At 37.8% G+C, this 25,291-nt stretch overlaps 1 protein-coding gene across 2 annotated transcripts in view; it reads right to left on the reverse strand.

The window, feature by feature from the left end:
* Positions 1–25,291, reverse strand: part of LOC102221546 (semaphorin-3F-like) — a 60,952-nt gene that overhangs the window by 3,607 nt on the left and 32,054 nt on the right. The window contains exons 3-18 of one of the 2 annotated variants that reach the window (XM_005797012.3): positions 19,416–19,576; positions 19,263–19,325; positions 15,484–15,603; positions 13,800–13,889; positions 12,881–12,974; positions 11,484–11,603; positions 10,080–10,219; positions 8,758–8,872; positions 4,859–4,928; positions 3,148–3,292; positions 2,812–3,034; positions 2,579–2,667; positions 2,079–2,120; positions 1,312–1,469; positions 1,114–1,181; positions 897–1,030 (exon numbers count right to left, since the gene is read on the reverse strand). In XM_005797012.3, the coding sequence (XP_005797069.1) occupies positions 897–1,030; positions 1,114–1,181; positions 1,312–1,469; positions 2,079–2,120; positions 2,579–2,667; positions 2,812–3,034; positions 3,148–3,292; positions 4,859–4,928; positions 8,758–8,872; positions 10,080–10,219; positions 11,484–11,603; positions 12,881–12,974; positions 13,800–13,889; positions 15,484–15,603; positions 19,263–19,325; positions 19,416–19,576 (1,832 nt within the window). The remainder of the gene's footprint in view (positions 1–896; positions 1,031–1,113; positions 1,182–1,311; positions 1,470–2,078; positions 2,121–2,578; positions 2,668–2,811; positions 3,035–3,147; positions 3,293–4,858; positions 4,929–8,757; positions 8,873–10,079; positions 10,220–11,483; positions 11,604–12,880; positions 12,975–13,799; positions 13,890–15,483; positions 15,604–19,262; positions 19,326–19,415; positions 19,577–25,291) is intronic. The other variant, XM_023325246.1, reaches the window with a different exon arrangement.

Consider the following 25,291-nt stretch of genomic DNA (forward strand, 5'->3'; position numbering starts at 1 on the left):
TTAAGGAAAGACACGGACAAAGTAGGACGAAATATTTAATTATCAGTTTAAAAGGTAAATGGATACAGTGCTTTTTAAAAGCATTCTTGGTAACTAGAATATAAATGTATTTTATTGGGATTTTACACATCTTTGCACATCTACAAGATTTTTTACATTTTTGTCCATCTTTGGAAAATAGGTCTAGCTCAGTCAGACTGTGAAAAGAGCATATGTGAACATCAATTTACACCCAATTTTTAAAAGGAATATGCTTTGCTCTCAAGTGTTTTATTGCAACTCTGACTGACTGTTTTGGTTTTTGTGACCTGTTGCCTCAGTCCCCAGCTTTTTGTGGCCTTTGACAGGTTTTCTTCCAGGATTGCTTTTAGCTCCAGTCAACTCTGATCAGTTCGTCTGTTCCTGCTAAAGAAAAGCATCCCCACAGCCTGATCCTGCCACCACCATGTTTTACACTGGGGGTAGTTTTTCATATGAAGTGCTTGTTTTCCATCTCACATTGCAATTTACAAATAGGCCAAAAAGTAAATAAACCTAGAAAAAAAATTCTGAATCACAAATCTGTTGCCAGTTTTCATACCTTATCTAGCTCCTCATCCTATCGTAATCACTGATTTTTGTTAGAAAATAATTTGCGCTATTGCTGAAAATAGATTATTAGCATCTAAAATGTAAAAGATCCAGATGCTATTTTTATATGACATCAGTCAACATCTGTTGTACAAGAAATAAAATAAAATGTGATATTTTCCTTTTGTTTACATTATTTGCAAAGAAACCAAATTTGTCAAATAATAGTACTGGAAGAAGAAGAAGAAAAAATTTAAAAAGCCAAAAATTCTACCTGAACAAATGTAGGTGGGTAAATGAGCCAAATTCCTTTCTCATATAATCACCTCTTTTCTCCTGTCGCTGTTTTCCTTCTGCAGGTGCCACTTCAGAGAGACATGAGGAGAACGAGCCTGGCACTCCAAGAAGGTTGTGCTTCCCTCCACTCCGTACTGAACTGTCTCCAGCGTATTCTTATTTGCTGTGAAACATGCAAGATGTTGCTTAATGCTTTTGTACCGAAAACTGCATCAGAAATCCATCTTGTACAACAGAGAAACTTACCATTCGAGTTGTAACCTCTACACTGGCGTATCGGGTTTCCATACTTTACGTCCTGTCGACGACTCCGTCTGGGAGATCGAAGCAACAGCCGAAAATAAAGCTTAGCATCAGCACGGTTTTTAAATATCCTGTGCTACAATAATCCACAGAGATAATGTGAGCCTGTGGATGTAAACGTCCAGGCTGTCTTGATCTCACCTTTTCTGTGAGGCAGAGTATCTGGAGCAGGACTTGCCGTCCCAGGCGCAGTACGGGTCCCGGGCCAGGCAGCAGTCAGCGCAAGCCTCGCCGTACACATCACAGCGGTGCAGAGCCAGGTGCGTCACACCCAGGACAGATCCCACATAGAGTTGTTGCTATTAAAACAAACACAAAAACAGAACTAGTGGCAAGTAGTAGTTTGAATTTGATTAATCAGTGGTTCCAAAACTTTTCAGCTTCCGATCCACAAAACATTAAAAGAGCTGAGTGTATCAGCATAACCAATAATAATATATCAGAGGGTGCAATGACGACACAAACATCATCAGAAGGCAATATTATTGAAACCCAATTAGGACAGCTGTTTTAAAAAAATAAACACAAAAGTAAAGGGAACAATATACATTGTTAGAATGCTTAAAACAATAAATATGTGTGGGTCCCTAATTTATTTAACCAATAAATTTAAACGTTAAATTATTATGAAAAGTAAATTCTGCAATTTATGTATTGGAGAGTTATTGAAACATTTTAGAAACACATTTTATAGTAAAATGGTTGTAAATACCCCAGCGAATGTTTTTTTCTGACATTTAATAATTATTTCATATGTCATGTTTCTAATGGTTTAGAGCAGAATAATTTTGGAAATTAAATAAATCTGATAAATAGCTCCCACTAAGTTAATTGGATGAATAAAATACTTTGGCTCAGATTAAGCTGTCCCAGCAAAATCAAAATCAGTGAAACTAGTGGTAACTTACCCGTTTAGATGAAATCTTCATAGTGGTGATTGGGGTGGGAACCTGAAGTGGCAGATGAAAATTTTAAATAAACACAAAGTAAGAAAAAACAGAAAAAAAGTTGCCAAACATGTCAAAGAATATAATAGAAGAAATTTTCTAAAATAGTAGAACATCTCTGGCCAAATTTTCCCAAACCTAGGTAAATTATAAATAGAAAAGTAAGAAAAGAATAAGAGATTATACAATAAAGAACAAATTTGCAAAATAATATTTTACTTTTTTTTTAAAAGAGAACATTGTTTAAAAGAAATGAGCAACTGTATGCCCTCTTTAAATAATCTGCAGCACATTATTCTCTATTTAGTAGTCCTTTGAAAAAGACCAGTGATCAAAGTCTCAGTCAGTCAGATGTCAAAGAAAACTAGAAATCAAAATCGGTCAGGAAAAGCCTGACCAATGCCTTTGTATAAAATAAGACAAATAATAAAGGAGTTTTTGGATCAGTTTTTTAGACTGACCTTGAACACCTCCACCTCCTCCAGAACCAGCTCCTCTGTTTGTAAGTCGTCTCTTGGCAAGACGATGACTTTCTGCACCGTCCCACGATCTGAAGAACCAAAAATATTAATTCATATTATAAAACCTTCCACTGAACATAGCTTTATTGAAAATATTTATGATAAACACAAAATTCCATTCAACAATGTATCTTTACAGGAATTTTTAAATGTTCTGGTCTCACAGCACTGACCTGTTCCCAGGAAGAGCACCTCATAGCTCCCATCAGCCGCTCTCACTTGGTCGACAGCAATTGTGGTGAACTCGTAGTCCACGTTGGTTCTGACCACCAGGGGGCGCTTGTGCACCGGGTAAACGGCGTTGTACATGGTGGGGTGGTTTCTCATGAAGTTGATAACCTCATCTGGGTAATCCTTTGTGGATTTCATGTTGGGAGTGAAAGTACCTCCAGGACACTATTGACAGATGGAACATTTTAATGTCAAATCTGCTCCTCTGACATTTGCTTTATTTCCCCATGAGTGCGGTTTATAACATGAACATTGATTTTCTTTATTTTTGAACTCACAGTGCCAGGTCGAGGGTAGGGAATTTTCCCAGTGTACGCCACCCACTGGTAGTTGGGCCCTTCTTTGTGGGCAAACGGCCCATTGAAGACCATACGGATGTCAGCCATGGAGTAGACGCACACCGCCGAGCCTTTGAACACAGATCTGCAGGAGAACAGATTAGCACAAGTTATTGCAAAGATATTATCAAGACAGCGTCCACATTAACTCACACCCCGAGGTAATTACTGCAAGGTATCTCTGTGGCTTCTCAGTCTGACTTCCTTCCACATATTCAGTCTGCCTCTGTTTGCAGGAACTTGCTGAAACATCATGATTCACAAACACTCAGACTGACTCAAGCAGAGACAAGTTGTCTGACATACTGACATACAAACACCCACATATCCCAAAGAATAGCCAGAATACAGGCTCTCACTGCTGCAGAGCAGTGTGGTATGTTTGTAGCTTGTGTCATGAGCCCCTATCATTAGCACCACATGTGGTTCTATCAGCTGGGCTTAAATGCTCTCAGTGGCTATAATGGCGATTGCAACAATAACGGTATTTCTTTCTCCAACACATTAATCAAAATGCATTTATTATGACTTTGTGAACACCTTTCTTGACCTGTGCGCTGACAGAATCTCAGTTTACAGATCTTGAAGAGTTAGTGTGTATTTTTGGAAGTGAGGTAATGAATGAGTAGTCAGTATCTTACCTACATTAGAAAAAACTACTGGAACAATTAAGAAACGTTGTTTTGATCCGACTATAACTAACTAATGACTAATCCCTGAAAGGTTTACACACACATTATACCATTATATAGAATTACACATTATACCATTTTGCCTATATAGATAACCAATGAGTGGATAGAGGAAGCCAAAGCTTTTTTTCATGGCCATGAAAAAGACAGTGTTCACTGTTAAATGTCACATAAACAATACTGACATAAATGATACATTCGGTATGTCAGGTCAGCAGAAAACTAGAGATGCACTGGGAAGCCGGCAACTGACTGAAATTGGACAAGTCTTTGTTTTATCAGTCAAAAACAGAAAAATTTGGAAAACTGTCAGTGAATGGATCATAGTAAGCACTATCAGATCTTTAAACGGTCAGTGTTGATACTGTCACTGAAGACAGAAGACTCCAAATTGGTAATTTCTGTCGTCAGTAAGGTGATAAAAATTAAATCAGAGGAAACAAAGAGATGTTCAAAGAGAATTAGAAGAAAATTGAAATTTTTAGAAATGACAAAATGTTTGAATTCTTGAGACAGCAAGAGACTTATCGAGAGTAAGACTTCAAAAAGACAACAAGAAGCAATGGTGCTTAATTTTATCCTCTTGAGCTTTCAACCGTTGTTATCTAACATGCTGAATGAATTTAGAAATGTTCGCAGCCTCTTGGAAATTTTACAGTTAATGTATGGGTCTATAATATAAGACCCAACAACATTGTCCACCTTCAGTGACTGACGACCTGCTATAAAACCTGACTGTCTCTATGAAAGACTCTCAGAGGACGGCGTCTCCCTCTGAGCTGAACATTCACTTTTCTGTCTCCCACTTGTAGGCGGATTCTTACAAACCAATACAGATTCATAACATTACAAAGAGAAGACACCTTCGGCTGAGCAAAAATGAGCACGTACTCCTGACAGACATTAAAACACACCTAACATTCACACTGAAATTAGAGTTAAGAAAAGCCATTACTCACCCTGAAACTGAGAAGACTCCATAGATGACTGGGTTCCTCGTGTCTTGGGTTGGTTGGATATACACATCCCCTGTAGACAGTCACATGAATTATACATTAATTAGTCACATCCATAAATTCTGAAAAGTTATTAATTCACAATAAGTATTCATAGTTCAAAACATGATTTCGATCTGTAAGCACAAATGTAGGTCACTTCCTGGGATTTGTGCCGCACTGAATTTAACCTCTTTCAAATTCAAATTAAACAAGGTCAGACATTTCTTTCGCAGAAAACATTTGAAAGGAAAATATTAGTGTCTCATATTAAATGATCTTGAGACTTTAAGATCACTTCCAACCCAAGAAATCCTAATTGTGACATATGGAGACATTTTGCTTCCTTTGAGGGGGGTTTGTTAAGAATGAGCTTCCCATGAATTGTGGTTTCCAGAGTCTCAGTGAGATCCTGAATCTAAACTCTTCCAAACCTGGAGCTACACTGCTCTGGTCTCAGTGGGGAATAGGAGTGAAACGGAGATGTCTGCTGAAACATGACTTTAATAGGAGCCATATGCAATATGGGATTGTGGGGCCATGGCAACGGTGTGCAGTGTGTATCCTCTAATGTTTTCATTAGAGAAAAGAGCAAGAAATAACAAAGCAGAGGAAAAGTGACATTTAAAGTAGACAGACTATGCACACACCAGTTCATTTATTGTTTTGCTTTACAGGGAAGAGTTCAGCTTAAAAAAACCCACAACAATATTACCTGGTAGTTTTCAGTTAATAAAAAAACCCCATTACATTGAAAACAAGGGAAACACGAGTCTCCTGTTTATAAATGTTTTATTTTTATTTTTTCAGGGGATTGGAAGACATTTTTCCCCAAGCAGAAAAAAAAAAACATCTCAAATAACCTGAATGTATTTTATAACTGACTGAAACTTAATCCATATGCCTTTGGCTTTAATCAGCAAAGATTCAATAAACAAGGAGCATAAATTCAAATTGCTTGCATGAGAAAATATGTTGTGCACAGTTTTAAAGATAAACAAGCCCTTTGATCAAATGCTTGAAATCATTTCTGAAACGAAAAACTATGACAGGTAATGTCTGCTCACTAAAGCGAAAATTAACTTTTGGCAAGCGAAGCAAAGAGTCATAACCCATCTGACGCCAGTCTGACAGAGCCCCTGGCTATGGAAAGCGAGAAAAGAAATAAATCAGCAGAGAACTGGGAACAAGTTGCATCATTCTGACTTTTGTTTCTGATGTGTCAGAGGAGACAGAGACTTTGAGGCCCTCTGAGCAACATGCATGCTGGGAGACATCACTAATTACTGGAAATATACTAATACAAAGAGATGAACTGAAAGAGGTGTTACATGAGGACAAAAGAGAGTAATTATCAGTTCAGAAAAAGATTATATGTCATCCTTTTGAAAACGCAGCCTAATGTGTTAAAATGTCCTGCCGAAATTAATTTATAAAGCAACATGAGTATTAAGAAATGTTGGGCTCTGCACACAGCTCTGACATCCAAAACATGTGGAAATAAGGCTTCTGTTATTATTACGCTACAAAAATAGAGTGTAAAACTTAACGTCCCATAAATTCATCCTGGTTTTTCTCCAGCAAACATTTTCATCTCTTTTGCATCTGCTTGCCTTTCTGTCCCTTAACAGTCGGCCTTTCCTCTGGCAAAACACTGAATCCTTTCTCATCTGGTAAACCTCGCCCCACTCTGTCCCCCCTGAGTCCTCATCTAAGCACTCTGATGCCTCTGCTGGGCTCCAATCGGGACCAGCAGAGGTTCCAGCAGTACATTTCTCCCAGACCGACTGTGGTTTGTGGTAAAAATGGCCGTGGTGCTGTGGGCTGTTACGCTGCACCTCAGGACGCACATTAACCTCACCGCGAGTGCTGATCTGCTTGTAGGCTGCAACCGCCAAGCTGCACCACTAAAACTACAGTAACACTGACACCAGAGTGCTTTCTGTCACACAGAGTGCTCTTACTGCATAAAGAACATCTGCAGAACACCATTACAGCACGAGTACGAGATGCTGCTAAATATTCAATTCTCAGCTATTTAGAAACTGTTTCTGATTGTGCTTTATTACATTTGTCTGATGGTGACTTGTCAGTTTAAATACAAAAGTTGTAATACTATTTAAAGTTCTTCACATTACAATCATAAGTTTCAATGTTTGCTACTGGGAATTGTGTGCTAGACTGACATGAGCAGGGCATGAAATTGAAATGAAAGGAAGATGATATGAGTGAAAAGGTTTTTAAAGCTATTTGCTAAATACCAATCTGTAAAGTGTGGTCTACATATTCACACCCACTGAGTCGATACCTTGCAGATCCACCTTTCACAGTTACAGTTCTTCCTGTTTGTTGCTGTTTATAGTGATGCACACGACAATTTTACACCGCGATTTTCCACATAGAGCAGAAACCTTAAGAAACTTTCATCTGATCAGAACACGTGTGTAGCCTGTAGAAATCTGAAAATATATATATTTTTATTAATATTATATTTTTTACTTCCTTCAAGAATTACTTTGTTCTTGCCACTCTTCCAGAAAAGGCAGATTTGTGGAAACACAACTAACCCTGCAGCTGTCTAGATGACAGATTGTCCCACCTGTTTTGAGGATTTTTGCAGCTCCTCCACAGTCACCAAGGGCCTCCTTGGTCTTTAATATGCTGTTTGATTAATTATCTCATAGAATGGCTGTATTTATACTGAGTTTAAGGTGGACTACTTTTACTAATTAGGTGACTTTTGGCTGCACAGCAATTTATTGAAGGATATCAGAGTGAAGTAGCCTCAAGTTGTCCTTCCACTTTAAAATGATGTGTTATTTTAGAATGATCTAAGATGATTAAATCCTAATTACTATTTATCTTATGTTGCATATTTGCCTTTACTGTCCAATTTAATAATTAGGTAATTTTTTTCCTAATTACCCTTAACTTGTTGGTGGAACGTCTGAATTTCCCCATGGGGGGACAATAAAAATAAAAAAGATCATATTTCTATTTCTGAATACAAGCACTCAGAGACTTTCTGGTGCCCACTGCCTTGGAGACAAAGCAAAGCTATAGCAGAGACTGTAAGTGTACCTTCCTGCCAGCTGATTTTTTTTTGCTGATTTTTTTTTATTTGACTGATCCAGCTTGAATTAGTTGTAAGGAGTGGAGTTCCTGTAAAATCCTGGAGTTGGAGTATTGCAGCATGAAAACCAGGATCAAATTCCCCCAAATGTAGTTTCTCCAACCACTTGACTAAAATAAAGGGATCAGTGAGTTCTGCAAACGGGACAGTTGAACCTTAACGGCTCCACCTATGTGTCAACCTAAAGTTTGAGCTTCAGTTAAACCTACTGTACATCACCTACCTGTACATAAGAAGTTAGCAGAGTACTTTTTGCTTCTGAACAATATGACGTTATCATCAGCCCCAAATGAAAACATTGTGAAGGCTGAGGAACTGGGAATTAGCATCATTCTGGAACTATGCAGAGCAAATGTGAAGCAAACTGTAGAAATGACAAAGTTGTTGATTCTGAATCTGTCCATCTGCAGAGCTTTATTTTGATAGTTGTGGTTATAAATGGTCCCTTTCCATCTGCTAGTTCTCCTCTGAGGTCAGAGACATTCAATATGCGGTTGACTCCGGCTCCCTGCAGAGTCATTATAGGTCCCCTGAGCTGCAGAAATCAATCTGTAAGTGGCCAGTGCTGCAACTCGTCCTTTGTAAGGAAGATGAAGCGGCACTTTGCTCATAGGTTTAAAAAGTGCAAAGTTGGACGCAATGGCCAACAGGTGCATTACACAACTGATGATGGACCTACGAGAGTCAGAGATGACAGAAAGCTTTAAAAGTGAAAATGAATATGACTCACTGAGTTCATCAAAGTGCGTCTCAATGCCATCAGCTCCAGGAACAGAGCAGATGAGACGAGCCTTCAGAAAGGTGCTCCATTTGTTGACCAGACAGCAATGTCCACCGTCATCGTTCTGCAGGAATCAAATCCAAACAAACATCCAAAGTCACTCGTCAGGTCGACTCCAACAGTAACTGTCTAACAGGTGTCTGAAACAGCTGTTAACCAAAGTTAGCATGAATAATGGTCACTATCATCTGTCTGAACAAGGGGTCAGCCAGCTGCTGCTTGTGCTACTGAGGTGAAGCATAAAGTCCTGAGAAAAAGGAGTCGGGGAATAAACCTCAGCTCAGTTTGAATGATTTGTGAGGATTAAAACGATACATTGTTTAAACTTTTACCTTGAGTTATGAAGACAAATAAAAAAATCCTTCTTTCTAATAATTTAAAGATCACTGAGCAAATTATCATGTCATCTTATTTGTGCGAATAATCAAAAACATTCAATAATGTCACCTCCCTGCAGGCAAGATAAATAATAAGAGCAATATTTTAAAATCTCATAATAAACAGTTACCTAAGAAATGTAAACATATGGCACCTCTGTCAATAATTGGTACCCCTTGGGAAGAATTATAAAAAAAGACCAAAATAATTTGATGTTTTATTAAAGTTTCATAAACTCTCACAGTGCAGGTCCCCCCAGCCCCATCTTTTCTTTTTTATCATCCACCTCACTGTTGTGGCTAGATCAAAATGAGTCTTTATTCATCCTTGTTAATTACAGTTTCATTTGTTTTAAGCTTCAGTTGTTGCCACATTAGAGTCAGTAGCTATTTTCTTGGAGCTTTTTCCTGATTTATTAAGATCAAAACACACCAACCTTATCAATCTCATTTGTAGCTCACAGAAACTAATTAAAAATTTGGAGATAATCCAATCCTTTTCAATGAAAATGCAAAAATAAAATATCCTTTAATTACACATGTAATACAAGAATTGTTAGCGGAGCTACTAAGCGTATTGCTTATTTGAAAAATATATATATTTAAAGTTTTGGATTCAGTTTAGGTTTATGTCAGTGCAATAAATTATTACATTTTAAAGGGGATTTTACAAATTTTACCAGAGCTGTCAATAACTGTGGAGGCTGCCGTATTTACGTAATTTATTAGTTTTTTTCTATGAAGAGCATGTATTAAAAATGATTGCAGAACATACTGGATGGCCACCCTCAAAGGAGGACAAAACAAATGAAAACAGGCCTAAGGCAATCTCGATTTATTTAAAGCTCACTGGTGATTATCAAGTTGTGGTTTCGGACCTGTGTGATAACTCACCAAGCAGATCCGGCCTATCCTGGACTGCGTCATGGGACTCTGGCCCACCTCAGAGGCTTTCTCGCGGAAGAAGAAGTAGAGCTTATCGTCATTCTGTTCAGCGCTGTCTGGGATCAGATGAGCATGGACAAAAGTCGGATCTGAAGGGAAAAAAGGAAAAAGGATAAGTGGCCCATTTGTTTGTCCAGACCTCCCTATAGTGGGTTGTTTTATATGTGTTTCAACTAAATTTAATATAGAGGTTGCTCTTATGTCTTGCAAGTTTTGGGATGACCTTCAAATCAACAACCAAATTATACAAATTTTATGCTATTAGTATTGGATTAATGAACAGTACAATATTTGTAAAATGAGTCTAGCTAATATATAATTTTTTTCTAAGTACAAATTCATCTCAATAAATTGGATCAGATCTGCAAGGCATACTGATGGAAAGTTGGGTGGAAGAAAAAAATTGAAAGCTAAAATGATCAAAATTAACAGAAAATAATCACTCTATTTTTAATGATTCCATAAGATCCTAATGAATTCAATCACTAGAGTAAATTAACTTTTCAAAGACATTTTAATTCACGCAGTTGCACCTATATGATAATTCTCAAAAAGAAATTAAAAAAAGAAGCAGCAGACCTTTGCCCCTTAAGGCCAAACGGTCAAAAACCTAATTTTAGGGAACAGAAATCTTTTATGTTTCTGTTTGGTATTAATGTCTTTGCACTATGTGTGGGATCATAGTGCACACCCAGTCGTAATGATTCTCTGGGTCACCACAGGACTCACAACACACACACCCACTCCCCGCTGTGAAAGACCAGCATCCCAAACAGGGACAAACCAAAAAGCCAGAGAAAGGGGGGAGCAACCAGTGCCCCCATAATGTGGGGGAGGGTGTTACCCGAGATATTTCAAAACGGCTGATTAGCAGGACTCAGGTGTCCTGATTCGCCGGATTGCCAGCAGGGGACTGTTGTCAGGGCAACAGGGTCAGTGGAAAAACTGGGAGCCAACAACACAGACGGGGAGTCTGCTATTGATTTGGCAAAAATCAACCAAAAAGCAGCAGACCAGCAATAATATCACTGTGACAGTTGTACTTCATTAGAGAGAAAACTCAGTCATTATTGACATTCCAGGATTTCCCCAACAACTACAGCCGAGTCTGCAGGCATCCGCAGGATCTGAGAGGATTTTATTAATGACTCAAACAATCATTGGGTCAGGTGGAGCAGGAGGAAGAGATCAGGAAGCTCAGATGACACGTGCATGTCAGCATACACGTGGAGGTTTGTAAAACGCTCAAACTGTGTTCCTAATTTCCTGGTGAATAAATTAAAAATGGTTTGTCGAGAGACAAGGAAGAGAAATAAAGGCAGATGCAGATCAAGCGGTGAGCTGAGACATTACCATTTAACCATCTGGAGTTGTACTGATCGGTCCTCATGGCTGTCTGCTTCCCCAGAGTACGGAAGATGGCGGAGTCTGTTCCCATGAAATCCACGTAGACTCCAGCATAGAGCTCTCCATCTGCCAGTCACAGCATAGGGAAAAGAGAAGAAGAAAGAATCAGAATACCAGGAAATACTCACAGGTCAAAAGACACAACTTGTTGTTCAACACTAATAATAAAAACTTGTTTTGATCATTTTTACTAAATTCCCATTGATATCACTTGAAGCAGCCATATATTTTCAAGGGAGTTGCTAACAAGGCAGCAGTATGCATGATAAAACTGTATTCTAATGTATGTGACATGTCAGTATGGAACATGTTGAATTCTTTTGTAACTACACTCATGCTACACCTCTTCCAGAGCCAAATTCTTATAATTGAAAACCATTTTCATCCAAAGACGGATGATATTTTGCACAGCAGTGTTCATTTCCAATGAAATTAAAACTGTCTAATTAGTTTTGTGTGCACTGGGATCTCACAGACATAATGGGAAGAAACCTTATAATAATGTTATTTTAGAGCGGGATATCTTTGTTGTATCAGTCAGGTTTTCTAAGGTCACAGCCAAACATGAGCTCTTTCTTTTTTTCTTTGACACACACACATGGACACACACAGAGGCGCCGATTATCAGCAGCCATGTCTGGCCACCTGTAAAATGATGACAACTGATGACCACCCACTGAAATAACAGCACACACACCTGTGTGAAAAGATAAGTGATTACCGGTACTTATAATCCACTGACCACTTGTTGTTAACAACTAACCAATTATTGTTACTCGATTCATTAAATTATCATTAAATTATTTTTAACTTTCAACTCTTATTTCAAGAACACAGGTAGATTTTCTTTGCAGTTCTTAATGAAGTTGTTATTTAATCAACTTGTAAAATAAACATATTGCAAATTTTGCAAACAACGAAATGAAATAATAATATCAAAATAGAATGAAGTGGAAAAAGTGGATAAAATTATCTTGTATTGGGTTTGCATTGGTTAGGATTTGGGTTGGTAGTCAAGGATAACTTTTTGTAATTATTATCAGCAAACAAAGATTACACGGCCACTTTTATTCTATAAGTCTAGTTTCAAGATGCTTGCCATACATCAAATTATGGAGCACTGCATCTCCTACCAGTGGTTCACTGATAACACACAATTATATATCTTTGTGTCACGATTACATTACATCATAATGTTTTTTTAATGAGCTGCCTTAATTGTCTTCTAAAGTTCCAATGCGTTTGCTGTTTTTATTGTAATGTTATTTTTGATACTTAAACCTTTAAAGCATTTTGAATTACCTTATGCATAAAGAAAAGAAGCAGAAAAATAATTAACTCACGGATCAGGGCGGAAACGCTGTTGAGTTTAGGGTCATAGGGACATTTCCCTTTTCCAGAGTCCACTTTGCCAGGTTCCAGACGGAAAATGTATTCCTGAAACAGAAAAGCATGGAGGAATATTTTCTTAACATTCTTTGGAAACATAAAGTAAGAATTAGTAAAGGAAGCAAAGTGTGATCATTAAGGCACTGTGCAACTTAAAAAGCAAAACAAATCACTCTGCTAAGGGAGAAACAAGCACACACATCAAGGATACGAAGTGATGCAAGGAAATGCTGGGAACAATCCAAGACCCAGTGTTTGCTTACCCTAACAAATTTCAATTATTCCTGTGCGCAAGAGGAGTTTTTGCACATCTGTGTCAACACTCATGCTTTTATGTTGTCTAGCAGGTACAGCAAATGTTCAGCAGTGCACAGACAGGGGCAAGGTTGTATTTGTAACCTGCAGATGGATATTATCTTTTGAAAGAGTAACTCAAAAAAATCTGTGCAAAAATGCTGGGAAAAACATGAACGTTTCCATAAACCAATAAAAATGTAATGTGTACAGCTTTGTGGACATCATTTAAACCAAAAGTTCTCATGTACATGGGACTTGCTGCAGACAAAAGTCTGAACAAAAATACTTTTAATTAAAATGATCTATGATCAATGTGCTGAAAAGTTTGAGTTTTTCCCCATTTTCTTTGTGTTTTTGTATGAGATCACCATTAAATAAATGACAAAAAACCTCAGATTTTATTATTTTTGTTGTTGACTGATGTTTGTTTTGCACACAAAAATCTATGTGCATTGTAATTTTTCAACAAATCTGGCAGTAAGAAATCTGCCTTTACCAGTAATAAACCTGAAACAATTTTAACCCCAATTCTTCACTAGGTGGTCACCATTACCGGAATAAACCCTGCCAGCCCACCTTATTGCTCAAAGGCTCAGATGTAGAGCTGTAGTCTGCTGCTCGACTCGTTCTCCCTGCTGACTGAAGTGCCTGTAGGTTGCTGAAACCCTAAAAAGCAGAAACAGTTAGCCATCCTGTTGGCAACCTGTCACAGCCCAGACCAAGTCCAGATTCAGCTGATGACTACCATGATGGAAACCGAAGAAGAATGTACGTAAAACAGGACTGGAGAAATCAACAACAACATGAAGAACTCTGAAAAATGAAAAGATAAATAGTGAAGAAGTGGACAGAATGAAGAGCTAAAAAGAGACATGTTTGAATTAGATTCAGATACGTGCAACAAAGAGTGCAGAGAAAGCAAACCATGCAAAACTAAAAGAAGAAAACAGGAAATAAATGTATAAAGTGAAATGAAAAGCAGACCAATGTAAATATTTTCAGTCAAAATATGAACCAAAAATGGAATGAAAGGACATCGACCACTGTTTTTTTTTTGTAAAAATAAAATAAAATATGCTGTATAAAAGCCTACATGTGCAGTTTTTAGACCTGTATGGATTAGAGAAAATCCACAGATATTTAAACCGAAGCTCCCAGTTCTTATTTTTAGATTTAAAGTTGTTGTATGAAAAGTTTTAATAAGTCATCATGAGATCCAAATTGATGGTACATTCATGAGTGGATGTAATCTAAACCAGCTCACAATGAACAAAGTGCAATATATATATTTGCTACAAAATATATATGAAAAATACATATTATAAACAATTTATTTTACAGTGTAGTGCTATTGTATAGAAATTTATTACTAAAACCCTTAAGCATTTACACATGTATCTATTTAAATATTCCAGTGTTAAAATTAAACTTCTAATACAAACAAAAATCCATACAGGCAACTCTGGAGCAGCATGAACAGATGCTATTAATAAAATACAAATAATTTAAAGCCCACTGCGCGACACAAAGAAGGATGTGTTTATGTTTACATCTACTCCTGCAGAGGAAAATCCTTAAAGTGTGAAGCAGAGCAATGTTCGGACCTCACGGGGGAAGCAGAATGACAAGAGGCAGACTGACCTTTCCATCGAAACCTGAAGCCTAAAATGAACAGGGAGACTAAACAGCAGCGAATGAATGTAAGTGTGCCGATTATAACGCGGCCAGCAGCTGCTGTAGCTCTGCATGGCAATCCGTGGTGGTGGGGGTAGGACTTAGGGGGGGAGGATCTACAAGCCTGATGATGGATGAGAAGCTCCATCAGTAATGATGGCTTTTCAGAGGCTCTCACCCAGACAGAAAGAAAGACGGGCCACAGGCAGTGCTGTGTGTAAACAGGTGAGACAGGGGGGACATCGGACCCCCATTGAGGAGGGGGGGATTTTCTAGATAAAGTGACACCACAACATTCCCAGGGGAAAGAGGCTTCAAACGGTAGGAGTTGGAAATCGTGCAGAGAACAATTTTGGAATGATAATGGGAATGTGGACAGGGCCAGCCAGGAGCCTGTGGAAGGGTGAAAATCAATGAAAGCTAAGAGGAGGAAAATAATGGAAGAGAAGCAGAACCCGAGAAACTGATGGGCAGAGGGGTTAAACGGGGAAACTCTGACCTCAGACTGATCGACTGATAGGGCTCTTTTAAAAACGAGGGCGTAAAGGTCAAAACGTCTCTACGGTTGGATGCATCTTTTGGTTACCTGGGATCTACGTCCTCGATCCACGTATGTGCAGATGGGATTATATGCTCCTGTTCCACACACATACAGGTGGGTCCGGTTCCACGGCTCAATGAGACGGATGAAGTTCCCACACTCCCCCTGAGGAAGGGCAAAACAAAATCAACAAGATTAGGATTAGGTCTTAAAAAGCCAAAACATGAAATATAAAAAAACCCAATTACATAATATTTAATTCCAAAGATTGTTTCCCTTTATAGCTTCCATTTGTGGATAAAAACCAGTCTATTTGCTGGGTCTTTGTTGTCATATTTTATAGGATATCTTTTTATTTTTCAGCTAATCTGTCTTCTCTATATCTATAGTAGGTCTCTTGGATTAGGCAAAAAGTTTGTGGTCTTTTTTTTTTTTTTGTCTTTTTCTTTATTTTCCAATCTTATTCCACAATGTGATGAAAAATTTATTAATTTGTTTTCTTTTTTGTTGAGTTGGGGCATTGTGGCATTATGGTGCTGCTTGCAGCTACTTAATATTGATTTTATTCCGAATTACAGCGTAAAAATTAATAGGATAAATTAATATAGTGCTTTTATACTCATACTGACCACTTGAAGCACTTTAACCACATTCATCCAGTCACATACATTTCTACATCAATATGCAGATCGATAAGTGAATTGTCAAGGGAGACACTACTATAAAGAAGCTAGAATCGAACCTACAACCTTATGATTGCAAGAGAACCTCTCTAGCCACAGAGCCACAGTCGTCCCTGCATATAAATTTTTTTCCCATGAACTCCATTATGCATCGAAATAATTTTTACATCCACTTATTCTTTTCAAATTGGGAGTTTTTAAAGGTTTTGTGGTACAAGTGGCCTTTATGCAACAGACGAACAGGAAGAAGAGAATGAGATGCAGCAAATGGTCCGGAGCCGGGAGTCGAACCACGGAAAGCTGAGTTTAGGACTCTGTATATGATGCTCCTGCTCTACCACTGAGTCATGTGGCACCACCCCACACACATATTGAGATTTATTTATTTATTTTTTTTTACTGAAAACAAAAAGCCTCATGAATGATCGTGAGAAGCTGAATCTACTTTTTCTGTTGGCTGGCTTCCATTGTGCTGCTCTGGCTCCTTCATATCAGACCACAATGCAAGAGCGAAAATGTTTCCAAACATTGTATAAGCATGCAGACTGGAAAATCAGTGGCTGTGGGATGTCAAGAACATTATCCTGAAATTACTGCGGTTAAGCACAATTCAAACTTGACAAATGAAAAACATTATGCTTCAACCACATACAGAAAAATAGTGGCTTTACATGTAAAATGTCTATGATGTTAGGGTATTTTTATGTTTTTCTTTTTTTTATATATTACTAGTGAAGACAAAGAGCTGCTGCTGCTGCTGCTGCTACTGATGAGCACAGCTCTACTCTTCTAGGCTGACCAGCTGTCTACCTTCCTGGCTTCAGCCAGCAACTCACAGCTCCCGTCACTGAAATGAAGAGATATGTTCAGATTTGTCCATCATGTTTTCCAGTGGTGACAACTGGTGATGAAAAAAAGGATGCACAAAGTAAACCAAAAAGAAATTGTAGAATCGTTGAGCGGGATGAGCCATTTTGGCAGTCGCCAAACGACAGATGCACGAGTCAGACGTTTCAAAGGCTGGGCTTCTGTGTGTTTCCACATGTTGGCCTGTGTGCAACAATATTCCCTGCTCGGTTGTGCTCTCCCCCCCAGCGAGCGCAGCGGGACTTATTGCCTTTGACCTCGTGATGTCCTGCTCTGAATTGTTCTTGAATTGTCATCTGTCATCTGCTTAGGGCCAGCCATAGACAAAGATCTGCTTTTGTGCACAAATATGCAGGTTAGCAACAAGAATCAGCAAACGACAAGCACACACAGCAGTTGGGTGAAAAGCAGCTTAGTACAAACCTCGTCGTACGTTGCTCTGTGCTTTTGCAAAACCCTTACACTAACCACTGATAAAACATGAAGGGGTGTGCTTCAGGATGTGGGGTGGTGCAATGTGTGAACCAAATCAAAAGAGATGGATCTGGGATTTCTTTGTACGGATTTCCTCCGTCTCTTGTGGGGGCTGCGCAGGCGGTGGCTGTGTCTGAATGTCTGAGTCTTATTAACACTTCAGACGGGACTGTCGCCTCCATTGGCCAGTTCATTTTGTCTGCTCGTCTGGACAACAAAGGATAAAATAATTACTGCACAGTGAGAAAATGGAGGAAAAAGATGACATTAAAACATCAATGAGAGATGTAGGAGAAAACATGCAGAAATGCTTTCAGGTCAGAATGAAGAAGGCAAAATGTTGCAGGTTTCGAGTCTCTGGAAGAGCTTAATTGGTGGCAGCTGTACGCAATCAGCAATCAGGGATGCAAAGACGGTAAATAAGAGCGTAATAGTGAGGAGCACGCTGGGAAGGGCTTAAAAATGTCCCCTAATGACCCGAGTGGTGCTTTTAAGACGGCAGATGAGAATCCAAAAAAATAAAAAATAAAAATTTAACGGAAAACCTTTTAAATTTTATCAGTGCTATAAAGAGGAATATTTTAAAGAAAAATAATACACATTTTCCCTCTTTATTTCTGAGAGTAAGAGCCTTGTAAAAGCCTTCATGTTAATTAAATTTTTTACACACTTTGTTATGTTACAAATTATAAATGGTTATTAGAATTTGTACAATAAAACCTGAACAGAGTGAAACATGGATTCATATTCAGGTTCCTCAAAGTCAGTACTTTGTTTAAGGCCCTTTGACTTCATTTACAGGTGAGTCTCTTGAACTTCACCAGCGTTGCTCATGTAGCGACTGGAAATTTTTGCCCATTTTAGTTTGCTAAATGGCTCAAACTTAGCCACATGGAAAATATATGTGAAAATCTATTTTCAAGTATTGTGATCAACTGGATGCTGGTATTACTTTGACTGGGCCATACTCAAAAATAAAGTAAGTGTTTGACCTGGTTGAAAAGTGAACCTCTATTCCAGTTTAAAGTCTTTTGCAGATACAGTTTTCTTATAGGGTTGTCCTATATTTAACTTACCATCACCTCTAACTCTGTGCTGAAGAAAAACATTCCCACGGCGTGATACTGCCAGCACCGTAGCTTGGCAACAGATTGTTTAGGATGATATATTCTGGTAGTTTTACACCAAGGCTTTGCATGTAGGCTAAAAAAATTGCATTTGTTGTGATTCTTGAACAATAGTTTTCTTCTTGCCAGATTTGTCCTATTAACTAATAGGACAGACTTGATGCCAATACCTGTAGCCATAGGCGTAGGAACCGGGGGGATTGGGGGGACGTGTCCCCTCAATATTGGAGACAGTCACATTCGTCCCACCCAATAATTTCATCGTAGTTGGGAAGAATTTTGAAATCTTCCGCTTGCGTGCTTTTATTTTGTTCTAAAATTTGTTATAAAAGTATTACTGATTAAACTTTAGCTTTAATAACATAAAGCTACACAATTTTTAAACTTTAATCAGTAATACTTTTATAGCAAATTTATGTCAGATCATGATTTCTTGGTTAATGTCAAGTTGCCATAACGAAGACATTTTGATTAATGTCAACTTGGTATTAAAAGTGTCATGATTTACCAAATGACACTTTATGACAACAGTCCTAAATATTCATGAATACTTACTCATGTTCGTGACGGGTGTTATGTCATGTTTATGACGGTGTCATGACAGTCTTATTCACAACCCGTCAAATAAAGTATTACCGAGCTTAGTGAGATCTAACTAAATTAAATTACTCACATTTGTATCTTTCCCCGACAAGATGCACTCAGTCTTCCTCTGGGATGCAACGGGCCAGTGGATCTGACAGGGAAAGAAAAATCCAAGAGTAGTTAAGCTGCAGACACATGCTGCTCCCTTCCACTTTGTTTGTGTCTCAGGAACATTTCTTACAATGAGCGGCTCCTTGTTGATGTCGTGCAGATCCAGAGAAAGAATGTAATCTTTGCTTCCCACATACATGCGATCGTGGTCCTCGTCCATGCGCAGTATCCGATAGTCGGTTGAGTTGAGCAGGAAGGAGAAGTGATGAGCAGTACCAGTGGACTTCAACTCTGTAAAAATAGCAGAGGATTTTGTTTGAGCTGTGCTTGTGATTAAAACAACAACAATACACTAAGAACGTAAAAACCACAGACAGAGACCTGTGTGAGGGAAAGTTAATGAGATTTAAGTATGCTAATCATTCAGATGCTACATCAGACACTCGTAAATGAATTTACAGGATCTGTTTGGTCTTTCCCTCCCCCAATCACATCCTGCTTTAATGCGGTTATGGATGGAATAAATCTAGTTATTGACAGGCTTGACAAAGAAAAGAAGACTAGTAATTGACTCTGCAGTCTGAAATGAATGACAACAGACAAGTTGGAGCAGTCAATGAGCTACGACAACTGCAAGAAGTCACTCGGCACATCTTAAATTATAAAAGGTCAGATATTTAATAAAGTTCAAGGTCTGGAAGTCTGCGCTTTGACCTTTTATTTAGAGCTTCTGAGCTTCTTTTTTAATTGCTTGTTCTGACTCTTGAGTTATTGTGGTTATTACATTATCACAGCTGGTTCCTCTGGGAATGTCACTCAATCATGAAAATGATTTGTGTTAGAAGACAAAAAAGAAACAGGTAAATAAAAAAAAACCCCAAAAAACAAAGCAGCTTTTATTTGGCTTCTTTTATTAAATAATTGTGTGGTGATCAAAATGAGAATCCTAAGTTTCTATTCAGGGAAGAAGTGTGAGTATTTTCAGTATCTTTAATGTGTTTTAACATAAAGTCAGTGAAAACAAAAAAGCTGTAAGAAGAATTTTAAAAGGCAGCGGAAATTTGTCAGTGTCTAATTTCGTCCTTAGAAAAGTACAAACAAAACTAAGTGTGGCTTTTCTACCTACTTTTTAAATGAAAAATAAGTTGAACAAGAAGGAAGAAAACTTAAAGAGCACATTCCAGTTTCCCTTGATTAGATGCAGACACATGCCTCTGTGAATCAAGGTCTGACAGACACTGATAATAAAAAAGGTTCACAAGAACAGCTAGTAGAAACCCTCCCTGACCAGAGGGAAGGTCACACACTGAGCAGAAGGAACACTTCAAGTTCTTCACTAGTAAGTGAAGTGATGAAACACAGCCACATGAATCCTCCCAGGAAATAAAATAATAAAAAAAAACACTCCCAGCTGCTGATGTGCTGAGCCCCATCAGACTCCAACAGACTGTCGTCACAGTGCAGCTTTCCGACACGCAGGTAGTTAAAATAGAAGAAAAAAAAAAAGGCAACGGATATGGCTGTCACCCTTGGGAGTTTTCACAAGCTGCTTCTAAAAACATGCTAATATATTGGTCTCCACTCCCACAAATGCACACTTGTAAACTTTCAGTGCAGCAGCACACTGCGGGGATGTGGTGACATCAGGATTTAAAAATTCGGCTGCAAGAATAAGAAGATTACGTGCTGAAGTTGGGATTTCGAGAGTGTTTGCATGAGGGATTCCAGGAAATGTTGCCTAAAGTAATCCAGAATGGCTGTTTATAGTTTCATCTCTCATCTGGCTGTATTGCAGCTGTTTGCTTTCCTATTCCTGTTGCTTTACATTCAAAATAAAACAATATAGTGTCACAAATAACTCTGAATGTATCTGTTAAGCAGTAGTATATGAGGGTAGTAAAGCAAGAGCTTCCAGGATTTATTTAGTAGCCATCTCAGATTTATATATTTGAGCTCCCACGTTTCCTGCAAAGCACTAAAGAACCAGCAATGTGAACAGACTTTACAATCGTGTTAAAACATATAGCTGCACAAATTCACAACCCTCCATATTAAAAAAATACAAGGTATGTCAAATGGTGGACTGCAGATGTACAGAACTACCAGGTCTAGAAAGCTTCAAAAAAGTCTTGTTTCACAACATCAACCAAATTTTAGTAGACAAATGTAATCTGGGTAAACACAAAATGCACTTTTGTAATAACCAAGATAAAAAAATATGAAAAATGCTTGTGTCTTAAACTCCTTTAACCACCCAGTTTTTTTTTTTTTTACTGAGGAGGTATTTTGGCTTATTTCTATTTGGTGAGTTTATATGATCAATCTGTATTGGAGGATTACTCAGTTTGACAAGGCAACTCAAAGATAATACAGTTTATTTTTTTGTGTTCTTCTTAGTCAGCAGCGGTTTTCACCTTGAAGCGATCCCATGAATGCAACCTTTTCCTCGTGTCTTTCTTATTGTTGAGCCATGAACATTTGAGGCAAGTGAGGCCTGCTGTTCTTTAGATGTTTTGGGTACATCATGCACTGTTGGAGAAATGTTGGTAGAGTTGCCAACTGTTCCATGTTTTTTATGTTTTCTTCACTAAGGCAATGGTGCTGGCTTTAGCTTTAACACACAAAATCATTTTGAAAATGGCAACATGAATTTACCTAGGACATTTTTTTACTGATATAAAACTTTTGAGATGATCTAACCATTTATAGACGATAAAACAAAGAAGAGAAGAAATGTTTAGGGTTGAAATACTTTTTTGAGTACTGTGCGCATAAACACAGTAAACCTTTCCAATGAAATAAAGTGATTGTTCAAATTTTCTTCAGATTTTTGATGTTCTTTCTGCTGGAGATCATTTTAAAAACAATCTTATCACCAAGAAAAAAATTCACATGTAGTTTTAGCATTATGTCAAATATTTAACAGAACTCAAAGGTCTGTGCGTTTATTTTTCTAACCCTTTCTTTAGTACTCATGTCTCTGATTTTATCTTGTCTGAAATTTAATAACTTGGTTACAACACTGCTATTATTAAAATCCACCAAAGCCATAGGAAACTCCACCTTTAATTGGCATGGATTACATCCCTAATCTCTAGTCTATATTTCAAGCAATCTAATTACATCCTACATGGATCTTGTGAAATATATACTTATCTGAATCTGATGTAAAAAAAAAAAATCCTAAAGGATAAGGAGAAATTATTTTACCATAAACCTTTTGCCATATTCTATGGAACCACACTCTTCCCGAATTGTACTTGGGCTTTATGGACCGCAGATGTCATCAAATGACATTTCATATTTATCACCTGTGGACCTTTATTCCCACTCAAGGGTAAGAGAACAAAACTCAGCAGTATTGGCTGCTACAAGTCAGGAGGACACTCGGGTCACTGCAAACAAAACCTGACAAACAGACTGACGGATAACTCCCTGAGTTACAAGTAACCAATCGTCACAACTTATTAACTATTAAGGGGAACCAACTTTAAGGCATCCTTTCAGACAGAATTGAAATCATTTCCTCATCCAGAAAATTAAGTTTCATCCTGACAAACAAATTGAAACTTTCAAAATACTTATCACATTTTATATCAAAGCATAACTAACTGCAAAGAAGTTTTTTCTTTATTTAACAGTCATCCTCCTAACACATTCCACAGTTTATTTTTCTAATCATACAGCTAATAAAGATGATATAGCAAATGTTTTCTCTAAAAGCAAAATAAAACAGCATCTTTTCATCGACATCTGGGACATTTCTTCTAACAAAATTAAAGGCAAATGCAGGCCAGCATATGAAATGAATAGTTAACGCATCTCCATCACCAGCACACATTTCTATCATGCAGCCCTGTACTTCAACTTTATAAAAAATTTAACTAATTGCAATGTTGTCGTTTGCAATGAGTGAAACAGAGTCCAAGCTGCAGCAGTATGTTCCCTGAAAACAATACACATCAATTAGTGGTAGTGTCATATAAATTTATACATGGAGCTCATTTCACAGTTATAGAAACAAATTTGAAAAAAAAAATCCTTGAAATAAATGTATATTTTAATGCTGTACTACATTTTCTAACACCAGAACCTTAGAAAATGTTAGCCATCAATTTGGGTACATTTGTTCAATAGAGGTAAAAAATAAATAAATAAAAGACTAAAATTGATCCATAGTTTTATGGATTCTCCCCCATAAATAAAAATACGCATAACATGATTTTACACACATTTTTATTTTTTTCTAGACTTTCATGGACAGCTTGTTACAGAAAATCTCAATCTTAGTCTCTGCTAACCAAAGTACACTGTGACAAAGTTTCTACATATATTCAGATGACATGAAACAGGCTTTTAGTTGGTTTGTCTCCCTAACAACCACTTGGTATGCAAAGAGTTTCACATCTACTGGTTTATATTTGCAGTAGTTCCCAACATCGAGGATAAACTATTTGATTTTTTACCTTCCTTGGCATCTTCCTCACTCAGCTGCCTGTAAACCTATAGTGCTGCATCCAGATTAGTGGCCAGAGGCTAAAATTAACAAAATACCAATTAAAAGTTCCTAGACATTTTGATCAGATCATCTAATTTATACTTGAAAGTTACTCTTTCAAGTATAAATTAGGAGATTTAGTAAAATTATTTTTTAATACTAGCCACTCCTTTCACGCTGACATTTTAATTGGCTTTGTTAAAATGACAACCATTTACCCTGGATGAAGAATTTTTACACAAAGTAACATGCTAAAACACATTTCCTTTGAACCCGAACAGCTCGGCTAGATAAGGAGTACATTATGATAGCAATACGCCACAAAGTGTGTACACACTTTACTGTCAACAAAAACTAATCGCTAAAAAAAAGCATTCCTGCATGTTGTGGGTCAGCCAAACAAGCCCTATCAGAACAAGAGAAATGCTTTGAAACAAACCAAAGCCTTGACATGACGTTAAGCGGCTGAATTTACAACCAGCTGGTAGGTTCAGCGATTGATGGGGGACAAATGTCAGGATCTGGTGTATATCATCCTGCTTTCTCACAAGGTCTTAGTAATGACTACCAGACACAGAGGGAGACATGGAAAAATGTTCTTCATGTCCTAAAATGTCCTTAACGTTTTGTTGTTAAAAAAGTCTGCTAACAAACTGAACATCCATCTGCAGTATTGTCACATTTTTTCTCTAATTTTTAGAGTTGATGAATCCAAATAATTGACTACTTGTGTCAAACTTTGTGTAAAATAATAGAAGCTTTTTTGGTAACCCTTGAAAGTGACCCTTTCTTTGCATCTGCAAGATCAAGGAGGATGCACCACCCAGAAACCTCCAACACCCCCCTTTTTATGCCTCTGTAATCCAAGTCCCTTTCTTAGCAGCAGTTTGTCCGTGGAGTAAAAGAAGAAGAGGAGGTTTTAGGGTGCACAGAGCAGAAAATCCCGTATACCTGCCCAGGCATCCATGGACTGTTGTCTGAATTCCCTAAGCCTGCTTACGTTCACTTTTGCTTAAAATAGAGGTGTGGCCCCACCTTGCTGAAGCCTGTCTGCAGCCAAGCGTGCAAGGATGTGTCGGTATAAGTAATTAAATTCATTGAGACAGTCTGGAAAACCTTTGTGATGTTGTAAAGGCAGAATACCATTTAAACTGAAATAGTCAAACTTGAGCTCCTTTGATCATGTAACCCATGTCTTAGAAAGCTTACAGAGATGGTTAGAAATGCCAAAATGAGCTTTTAGAGTTGATGAATACTCAGGGTATTTGTGGCTGCAATCAAAATATTCGGCAACCATTTTAACATTTATATTCACAACAATGATCAAAACGTTTCAACAAGTTTTACGTTTACAGTTTACGACTTGTTAGAGACCACAACTTTTAATACAATCCGAAAATGTAGGAGGAATGATCTTACAGCAGGGGTCTGCAACTCCAGTCCTCAAGAATCCTGCAACTTTTAGACGTGTCCCTGATCCAACACATTTGAATCAAATGACTGAATCG

Source organism: Xiphophorus maculatus, chromosome 20 (genome assembly GCF_002775205.1).
Source record: "Xiphophorus maculatus strain JP 163 A chromosome 20, X_maculatus-5.0-male, whole genome shotgun sequence".
NCBI classification, from domain to species: Eukaryota; Metazoa; Chordata; class Actinopteri; order Cyprinodontiformes; family Poeciliidae; genus Xiphophorus; species Xiphophorus maculatus.